This window comes from Aplysia californica, unplaced genomic scaffold (assembly GCF_000002075.1).
Source record: "Aplysia californica isolate F4 #8 unplaced genomic scaffold, AplCal3.0 scaffold00121, whole genome shotgun sequence".
NCBI classification, from domain to species: Eukaryota; Metazoa; Mollusca; class Gastropoda; order Aplysiida; family Aplysiidae; genus Aplysia; species Aplysia californica.
Window position 1 is genome coordinate 238,695 of NW_004797391.1, and position 11,318 is coordinate 250,012.

At 40.1% G+C, this 11,318-nt stretch overlaps 1 protein-coding gene across 1 annotated transcript; it reads right to left on the reverse strand.

Moving 5' to 3' along the window:
* Positions 1-229: 229 nt before the first annotated feature.
* On the reverse strand, positions 230-10,731 carry LOC101850641. The gene is made up of 2 exons (XM_005096084.3): positions 10,321-10,731; positions 230-1,961 (listed from the first exon to the last, which is right to left on the reverse strand). The coding sequence occupies exons 1-2, from the start codon at positions 10,414-10,416 to the stop codon at positions 420-422; spliced, it is 1,638 nt and encodes a 545-aa protein (XP_005096141.1). The 5' UTR covers positions 10,417-10,731; the 3' UTR covers positions 230-419.
* Positions 10,732-11,318: the final 587 nt, after the last annotated feature.

Below are 11,318 nucleotides of genomic sequence, written 5' to 3' on the forward strand. Positions count from 1 at the left end.
CCTCCCCCTTCCTTTACAGTGATGACCAATGTTACTCAGCTTCCTGGTTTGTTTGTTTTTTTAGGACGTGGCTCGCTCCGTCAGGTCTTTCAGAAAAAGCTCTCAAGAAAAACAAAAATAATCGACAATGATACATGATTTTCGTGCTTATTAATGACAAGAAAGCAGGAGAAATCATTTTTGTCAATTACATCAAACGGTTGAATTTATGTAAACAAAATCAAGAAACTGAACTGAGCAATTTAAGCTGCTTTTTAATACACTAAAATAATGTTGTTTTTGTTGTTGTTGTTGTTCTTTTTCTTATTCTCGTTCTTGTTCTCGTTTTTTGTCTTAAGTAAATACAGGAACATATACAATAGAGAGTTCAGCATGGAAACTAGCTCTCTGCTGTGTCTCATCGTTTGGGACAACCTGGTCTAGGCAGTTGTGGTCGTTTCAGGGAGGGGGGGGCGTGGTATGTCTATCAAGAATGTACCATGGTTGTAGGTAGCTGGTATTGGTACCTCTTTGTTTGCACCGCATTCGGCCATCCCAAAGTAGTTGTTGGTGTGCAGGCGAAAAGGTCTAGTGACCTGCTCGAGATCAAAGAACGCGGAACTGACAAATTTATGGTCGCTTTTCCGAACCACGACGGCATCTCCTTTGACTCCATCAAGATACGGGTTGAGACGTATGTCGATGTCCGGTTCAGTATTGCTACGGACCACACATCTGATCTCTAATGTCGTGGCGTTGACCCAGAAAGCGCCGGACTCCTCTTCTATGACGTTCGCGGGTACATAAAACTTGACCAGATAGTCCTGCCTGACGACGGCACCGTGACGATTGTCCACCGCCCTACACTGATAGCGTATGTCACTGTGATGCTCATCTGGCTGGGGCGAGGTGTGGACATACATTAGGTATTCTCCCGGTCGAGTAGTCTCACTGGCCACCTCTTTCCTGCTCCCATCAAGCAACAGTTGTTCCAGAGTCACTTCACTGAGGTCAGGACCGACACCGTAGCACCCAATGAAGCAGTTATTCCAGCTGTCATCGATATCATCCACGCAAAACGTTGTGTGTACCCCGTTAATCTTTTTTCCGATGGCATCGTCTGTGGAGACCTGCAGGAAACCTTCAGGGAAAGGTCCAGCCTGGTTGGAAGCTCTTAGTACAACCAGGCGACTTTTCAAAATCATCCTCACCAAGCTCTCCGGTTCGTCCATGTGGTGTCTCCCCACTGTAAGCACGATGACACCTCTTGTGGGGATCACTGACGTCATAAGCGTCGCTTCCAGCTCTTGTGTGTCCAGTAAGTCTGTTTTCTTGATGTCTGTTGCGATTACCGAAGGAGGCTCGCGTGTTGTTATATTGAGGTCCCCTGTTTCTGGATCGATAAGCACAAATGTTGGGCTATTGAAACTGTCTCTTCCGGGCTTCAGAATTTCTATCTTCATGGTCAAGTTTCTCCCGGGCTCGTAGACCAAGTCACCAGGGGGTGTCACTTTCAGAGTGAGCTCCGGGATATCAGTCTGCACGAGATCGGTCTTCCCGTCGTTCGCTAACACTAAAGAGTTCCAAGCAGTTAAACCATTGATGATAACACCGACGCTGCCATTTCTGGAGCTGGTAATCACTCGAGATTCCCGTACCCCAGGGCCGTACTGTTGGCGGGGGTCGTCCTCGAGATCTTCAAGCTTTTCATTGTTCTTTGCCTTGTCTCTCCACTCGATAAAAAGTGGATGCTGGCCGTCAGTAGAATAACGTACGGTAAACATAACTCCGTTTGGGACTATCTCCCGCCTGGCCTCCAGAATTTTTACCTCGGGGTAGCCTACAACCTCCGCATTCGTCTCTTCGCCGCCCTTTTCAGCCCTGACTGCCTCAGTTTCACAGTTAGACTTTGCTGTATCCTTATCCTTAAGCCTGCGGACTTCATGCTCCAAAGTATTGACTTTTTCTTCAAGTGCACTCAGCTGAAACAGAAATGAACACAAAAATGCAGTGCCCGTAGTTTGGGGGGGGGGGGGTGGGGTGGAATGGGTGGTGGGTTGGGAGGGGGGCACTGGTCAGTTCAACTTCTTTACGTTCCCCCCGTTGTATCTTTCTTTTATCTGTCTTGGGGGTTTTTTCATACCGTAAATGGCTGTTATCGTGCTGAGGTGCTTCTCCCCAAAGGAATACAGTAGCGCTGTAAAAGTATACTAAGACTAAGACTTGAATACCGTACAAGTTTACTTTTCCGATCCAGAAATACCGAACAACAAATTACCTCCAATACATTATTTTCTCAAACCTGAACTGATTATATCATAACATCTAGGTTGCTCACGTACAGTGTCCGTGTTGCCGTGATTCAACTCTCCATCGTTACATGCTAAAGACATGAGTTCGTTTCCCACTGGGGGAGGGGGTGTTATATCAAGTATCTCCTTCGTTTTCATCAGATGCCCACCCAACCAGTTTGAACATCTATCCTCCGTAGCAGTCTAGACATAATAATATTTGCAATGGAAGGAGGCGGGACTGGCCTGATATCAGAGGTAGAATTAATGAGAAAAAGTTGCCAAAGTTTCGTGATTGCTAAAGCTTGAGTGTCCTTGCAAACTGTAGATTTACTGTTTGAGTGCCTTTGACGGAAGTTCTTCATTAAAAATCGATACAGAAATGTGTTTTAAATGTATATAAAATGGGTTCAGCCCAAAATAGAAAATTCAATAAAAATGTCCAAAGACAGACACATTTCGGTTTCCCTGATTTCATTATTTTGAAAACCGCTTGATTGCACAACATAGCCACACATTTTATTATTGAGCTGTGTAAAGCAAGTGGTCCCTAGTACGTACTTATTACAGTAGACAATATTTGGTTTCTTATTAGAAGGTTTTACATAACATATTAAACACTTCTCTTTACCAATATCATATTTCGTTGACTTCAGAGGCCCAATTTCTCATGCCGTGCAAATTGTTCCTACTCTAGATATGTTGCACTTTCGTGGCTAGCTTAGTTGATTTTTTTAAACTAGATCTTCACACATACTTAAATTAATGGTTTCGATAAAAAGGTGTACGTTCACTTTCTCTTTAGTCTTTCTCTCTTTCACTGTCTATCTAGCATTCATTTCCCTCTGTCTTTGTCTCTGTCTCTGTCTCTGTCTCTGTCTCTGTCACTCTCTCTCTCTCTTTCTCTCTCTCTCTCTCTCTCTCTCTCTCTCTCTCTCTCTCTCTCTCTCTCTCTCTCTCTCTCTCTCTCTCTCTCAGTTCACCCCCCTCTCTCTCTCTATCTATCTATCTATCTATCTATCTATCTATCTATCTATCTATCTATCTATCTATCTATCTATCTATCTATCTATCTGTCTGTCTGTCTGTCAGTCTGTCTGTCAGTCTATCTATCTATCTATCTATCTATCTATCTATCTATCTATCTATCGATCTATCTATCTATCTATCTATCTATCTAGCTAGCTATCTAGCTATCTACCTATATATATTCATATATATATATATATATATATATATATATATATAATAAAATAATAATAATATATAACATTTATATAGCGCATTTCCAAAAAAAGTAGCTCAATGTGCTTTACATTGGAATACCCATTTTTCAAAAACCTTTCTTACTACTTCCTTTCTTCTCAAGCAATATACCTTAAGGGGGGGGGCTACACCTGGAGGCTATCTCGCTTATTACTGGACCGAAATTTACCAAATTTCACACATATAACAAGCACAGTAAGGAGTCTTAAAATCCGCAATCAAATTTGAGAAAAAAGTTTCGTTTCCATGGATACGCCGCCATATTGGATTTTATTGACATGTCTTACGTAATGAATACCGCACTTATCGCTCATGGAAATTAATTGTTTTTTTGCATGCGTATTCACAAATATTACATCTAAAAATTTGTCTGTTGTTTTTTTCCTAATCGAATAAGAAAAACTTTTATACATTTTTTCCTGAGGTAGCATTCAATTTTGCGAAAAATCCGTGAAAATCCACACTCCAGACACCACCAACAAAAATCTATTCCATATATCAAAAATTCAACTAAAAATTTTTTAGTATTACCTCTTCTCTTCATTCTGTGAAAATTTCATGAAGATTGGATGAAAAATGGAGGAGTTATTTTAAAAAGTATAGAGAAAAGTCGCATTTTGAGAAAACGGCCGATAAAGAAAAAGAAAATACTGACTTTATGAGGAAATGGCGGTTACAAACATGCCCGGTATGGGGAAAATACGCTTTTTGGGGGTTCTTATGCCATGAAATAGTTGTAGGAGAGGCTAAGGAAGCTAAAAATGCCTATAACTCAAATTCCATGATTTTGAGCCGAATTTTGATTTTGGGCTTGTAGCCCCCCCCCCCCTCTTTGTCAAAACAAAAAAACCCCCCCCCTAATGCACACACACACACACACACACACACACACACACACACACACACACACACAGAGAGAGAGAGAGAGAGAGAGAGAGAGAGAGAGAGAGAGAGAGAGAGAGAGAGACTATTTTCATCCAGACATAGGAACAGAACAAATATAATGAAAGATAACGTTAAAAGCTTATGAAGGATAGGCCTGTAGGAACAGAAAATGTTTAAGATGTCTCTTGAAGCTATCAAGTGTTCTTATTTGTCTTAGTTTCATGGGTAATCTGTTCCACATAAATGGACCAAGATATGAGAAAGATCTCTCTCCATATGATTTGTATGATTTTACAGGTGTCACAAGTAGGGTGTTATCGTTTGATGATCTTAGGTTTCTCCCTGGTTTATATATACTGCTAAGTTCTTGTAGATAAAAAGGAGCAGTTTTATTTACACATTTGAAACACATGACGCAGATTTTAAATATTATTCGTTCTTTTACAGGGAGCCAATGCAGTTCTTTTAATAATGGAGTGACATGGTCTCGTTTTTTAGATCTTGTTATCAGTCTAGCGGCATTGTTTTGAATTACTTGTAAACGATTCAAATATTTGTTGTTCAGACCTGCCAGGAGTGAGTTACAATAGTCTAATCTAGATAGGATAAGAGATGTTACCAGTGTTTTTGTGGTCTCTTCGTTTAAGTATATATATATATACACTAGCTGGACCCCCTTTCGATGAAAGGAATGATCGGTGCTTTAATATCAACTAAAAGTAATTGGCCTACCATATAAATTTACACTCTACTGGAATGGGGCTATAAATCTTGAGAGATGCAAAAAAAATTAGGTCTAGATCTATACTCTCAAAACAAAATGCGCCTTGCGAAATATCCCTTTCGGGTTTTCTAAAATTACAGATACCGAAGCGTCGGCCTACAAAAGCGATCGGCGGAAATAAAGAAATTTAAATCTAGCTTTTTGCAGCAAAACTGTATCAAAACTGAAAAAAACCAAGGGCGTCATGATCTGGAGAATAATTTAATTAATCTTTTGGCGAAAACCGCATGTCGATCGATGCAGCCATTAAAAAGCCTTTTGAATAGCAAAATTCGGCCACCACAAATAGATAATACAAGCTGGGCCCCCTTTCGATGAAAGGAATGATCGGTGCTTTAATATCAACTTAAAGTCATTGGCCTACTATATTTACACTCTACTGGAATGGGACAATAAATCTTGAGAGATGCCAAAAATTATGAGGTCTAGATCTATACTCTCAAAACAAAATGCACCTCGCGAAATATCACATATCACTTCCAGATTTTCTAAAATTACAAAGACAGAAGCGTCGGCCTACAAAAGCGATCAGCGAAATAAAGAAATTAAACTTTTTGCAGCAAAACTGTCTCTAAACTGAAAAAACGAAGAGCGCCATGCTCTGGAGAATATTTTAAAGAATCTTTTGGCAAAAACCGCATGTCGATCGATGCAGCCATTAGAAAGCCTTTTGAATAGCAAAATTCGGCCACCACAAATAGATAATAAATATGTATATAAATATATATATATCTTCCCCCCCCCCCCCCCCCTCTCTCCCTCCCAGTCTCTGGCTCTGGCTGTCTCTGTCTCTCTGTCTCTCTGTCTCTCTCTCTCTCTCTCTCTCTCTCTCTCTCTCTCTCTCTCTCTCTCTCTCTCTCGGTTCCTCTCTCGCTCGCTCCCTCTCTCTTTTTCTCGCTCTCTCTCTCTCTCCCCCCCTCCCCCCCTAAAATCCCGTAATTTAGGTTCCCCGTTCCCTGGGCCACCACCCAACAGACCCCACACAAAAACCTGACAAGGCATAAAAAATGTTTATTTCTTCAGAAAAAACAAAATTTTTCCTTCCACGGGTTTCAGTTCCCTTCACCACACTATTTATTTCTTGCGATATAGGAGAAGAAGAAGAAGAAGAAGAAGAAGAAGAAGATGAAGAAGAAGAAGAAGAAGAAGAAGAAGAAGAAGAAGAAGAAGAAGAAGAAGAAGAAGAAGAAGAAGAAGAAGAAGAAGAAGAAGAAGAAGAAGAAGAAGAAGAAGAAGAAGAAGAAGAAGAAGAAGAAGAAGAAGAAGAAGAAGAAGAAGAAGAAGAAGAAGAAGAAGAAGAAGAAGAAGAAGAAATAGCATTTGTATAGCACATGTCCCCACTCGAAAGCAAGCTCTACGCGCTTTACAGTATAATATTATTACCCCAGCAGACCATAGAAAACTCGGAAACATTCTCAGCTTCCCGGAAGCATGCAGCAGTAGTAGTAGCAGCAGCAGCAGCAGCAGCAGCAGCAGCAGCAGTAGCAGTAGTAGTAGTAGTAGTAGTAGTAGTAGTAGTAGTAGTAGTAGTAGTAGTAGTTTTGTGACGAAAAGCTTTATATCCAGAACAAAAAGAAACCAAACACAAGCCAGCGAAAACATTAGATACAACGTGTTTTGTTTTAAAAGAATTCAATGTAAAGGTTAAAAAACTTGCTCGTGATCTGAAATGCGTAAAAGATAAAACTCGAATAATGAAATTAACCCGTTTTGCCACAAAGACATTGACATCAAACGTCCGGTTTGCCGGTATATTATGTGCGCCTACCAGTGCAGTGAGTCCTACTTTTTAACAAAGGGGGGAAATATTAAATTATATTTCTATTATTCATTCGCTCGAGAAAGTTGCTGTGGGCGAAACTGGTAGAGCATAACTATAATAAAACGGTGTTTGGTGAATACAATACACAGACACGTACATAAGTTCACGCATACACATACAAGCGCGTATTCACACATGTACGCGTACAAACACACACACAGACACACACACACACACACACACACACACACACACACACACACACACACACACACACACACACACACACACACATATATATATATATATATATATATATATATATATATATATATAATATATATGATATTTATACAAAGATAGATAGATAAGCACACGCACACACACACACACATACACACACACACACACACACACACACACACACACACACACACACACACACACACATTCTCACTCACTCAAACAAGCAAACGCACACACACTAAGATGGAGATATGAGGAGAGAGAAAGAGGAAAGGAGTGTGGATGGGTGAGAATAGGGGAAAAGAGAAGGGGAGTAAGTTGTAGGGGATTTTGAGTATGAAAGAGTGAGAAGGAGAATGAAAGAGCGAATGAGGGAGATGGAGTGAGCAAGTGAGAGAGGGAGATCGAGTGAACGAGTGAGAGAGAGATGGGGGAGAGAGAGAGAGAGAGAGAGAGAGAGAGAGAGAGAGAGAGAGAGAGTAGGTGACACGAAATTGACAGAGAAAGACAGAGAGAAAATGAATAATAGATACAGAGTTATGGTGTGTCGGCCCAGTCTGTCCGGACCAACCTGAGATAAGAGGGATGCAACTTCAGAGCAGACAGATGGAGGTACTCAATTTAACAACAACCAAAAAGAACAGAAGAAAAAGAAAAGAAAAGAATATATGCCCCACATGAAAATCGGACTTGAGTCTTCCGCGTGCGACAGCGCGAGAGGCTAGCCTTAACCACTTCACTGCCAGGCCCGAAATTGAGTTATGGAAGGTCTAAAAGTTTCAAAAATCACAGCTTAATTACTTGTTTAAAGTAAGTTGCGTCGTTGTTCCCTCTCAACCGTCAACATGAGGGGTTGGATCAGAATGTAAAGGGATTGTTTGTCCGAGGTAAGGGGTATATCGCTGTTCCACCACCACCTCTTTCCACAGACACAAAGTTTGGACATCAAGCCACATAGAATCATGTGCTTTTACGACTGTAACAAAGATGCATTTGGGGGCTCTCGTTAAGGTGTTGACCTCTCATTCAAAGGTCCCGGGTTCGATTCCAGGTAGCGACCGAAACATTTTCTTCCCTAAAATTGTCTCCTTTCCCGTCCCTTCATGCTCTCTAACAATGTTCTGTTTGTCTGCTTTCGTCTCCTCTTTCTCCCCCACCCCCACCACCCCCTTTTACCCCCTTCACTGGGCTCCTGACTCTTTCTGCAGCCTTTCTACTGCTACCCCTTAGCTCCTTCTAACTGCTGTCTTCAGCCTCACCCCTGATCTTATGGTAGAAAAGATCTACACCTAGCCTTCTCGGACAAGGGATACAAATCTCGGAGGGCCCGTGTGCAAGGTGAGCACGTTAAAGATCCCTTGGTGGTCTAAAATCGATAGGAGTACGCTTCGGCCGCCACCCAGGCAAAATTCAAAATTTCCTACCTACTGAAAAAGTTAAATGTGTCCCGCGCACTCATATGACCTTATGCAGATGCGAACCCCGTAAAACACTTACCAAAAAAAAAGGTGCATGTAACCGAATTTTCTTCTACTTTTTGCCCAACCACAGAGCTCGTGAAAAGTCTTGGATCCAGCAGACGACAGACACCGGTAGTGAGTGGGAGTATGGATAAGAGTGAGTGAGATAGAGAGAATATGAGTGAAGAAGAAGACGAAGAAGAAGAGAGAGAGAGAGAGAGAGAGAGAGAGAGAGAGAGAGAGAGAGAGAGAGAGAGAGAGAGAGACTGGGTGAAACAGGGTTGAAATCTCACAAACGCAAGAGAGAGGGTGGAGGGATGGGTTAGAGTAAGGGACATGCACTTTAACAGAATGTCACGCTTCAACACAACAGCCTTTGAGCCTACAATCAGCATTCAATTTCACATAATAATGAATAAATCGTTGAAGACATTTGCATATAATCTATGACTACCTATTTAATAAAGGCAGTATTTGTCTACATATTTTTAGAAAAAATGAAACACCGTGAACAATGTCTGAAAGAAACAAATAATATAACAATGGATATGACTGAATACAGTTGCATTTAGATCATGTTCAATACCACTTTTTCCCAGATCTGTACGAATTGTCGCCATTACAATCTCAGACTTTGCCAATATGCAATGCCGTTTTTATCTACTGCATTAAAATTTCATGATTTTGATATTGATTTTTCCCATACCAATGATAACCGTATAGAATGGAAGCTGGGAATGTAATCAAATATGAAAAAGTTAAAATAGAAAACATTCACACACGTATTCATTTCAGAACATCATCTGGCCATTCGGTCCCTGAAACAAAAAATCTGACGAGGAATGGGGAGGATGAGGATGGGGTGGGGTATTCAAGCGGGAGTGGGGGCGGGGACTGGCGGAGAAAAACGAGGAGAGAATAAACAGAAATAAAGGGGAGCAAAATGTTGATAGATCAGTTGATTAATGAATCCTGAGAAATGAAATCCACAGAGAAAGGGGTCTCATGATACAGATTAGAATCGTTATATTAAAGGGGAAATAAAACAGAGAGCAGAAGAAACTTTCTTTGAAACTGATTTATAATGTTAATTTGAAAGAAAACGAAATATGTAGAATTACAAAGCTCAGGAACAAAGTAAAGAAATAGGTAGAGACATTTGATAAAACAATATCCCCACTGGGGAATTGAAATAAATTCTTTTGGGTGTGACGGTGACGAGCCTAATCATTCCACCCCAAACGCCGCTGATATCGTTTGAATCAAGAGTAGTCTACTAAACAAAACCCCCCAAAAAATTAAAAATACAGAAATCAGACAAACAAATTAACAAACAAACGTTTACTTTGCTAATGTGTCAAAACCATGGGTCTCCCGTTGCACATCTAAAAAAAAGAATGTTTTTAAAAAGCAAACAAACAAGCACTCTGCTATATAATGTGTTAAATAACTGGTTTTGCGTTCTACATTTACAAAAGAACAAGTAAAAAAAATCAAACAAACAAATAAACAATCAAAGTTTATTTTGCTAAAGGTGTCAAGGGACTGGTATTCAGACGAAACCGATCCACACCTACAAAAGAACAAATGAACAAAAAGAACAAAGAAAAAAGTAATCAAACAAACAAATAAACAGACAAACTGTACTCTGTCAATGATGTCAGAGGTCCGATCTCCAGATGAAATGGTCCCCCATCCAATTAAGAGTAAAAGGAACAACGCTGAAGACTGAGCACGAGCCATGGCCAGTTTCTGTGGCTGTCGGCCTGTAGATTCCACTCAAAAATGGCGTTTTATAAGCTCTCCTCTGTGTATTATATACTGCTGTTTGAAATGAAAACCGAGTATCAAACAAAATCGTGTTTTCTCACAAAATTGGGAAATACAACCCCTGACACTTTTTAAGCCACACCTTCTATTCAAACTTCCAAAACTCAATAATGTCTGTATTTTCGTTGATTATGATAAAGCTATAGATACCAGACTAAGAAAAGTCAGGGTATTTTCTCTTAAATCTAATCTTCACCTATTACCTGTCACCATGACCGTTCGACCGTTGCTGACCCACGCACACACGCAGGCCTTCGTCCTCCTCCGTTTCTGCTTTGATATATTACTATTTTTATTACATTGTAGACCACTGTCAGATTTTACATTTTCAATGTAACGAAAATCTTTTCTTAAGATAATATGCCACATCTGTCAAGATTTGCACATGCTATGGTGTTTTTTTTAATTTCTCATTCAAACGGTAGTGTAATAATATAATTATGTAGTGCCTGACGTGTCAGCAGACTACACGCTCGAGCTCATAACTACACGTTAGCTCTGCGATGATTGCCCACTTTTGTAGGTTACGAGCAACTAGCTGTTCTGGCTCAACAACACTTGAAATGATATTACATAATGTGTAATGATGCTACTGATGATGATGATAATAATAATGGTGATGATGGTCATTTCAATAATAGGTATGATAACCATCATCATCATCATCATCATCATCATCATCATCATCATCAACATCATCATCATCATCATCATCATCATCATCATCATCATTGTTATTGTTATTGTTGTTGTTGTTCTTGTTGTTGATATCAGCATTATTATTATTATGATTATCATTATATTAATACCGATGA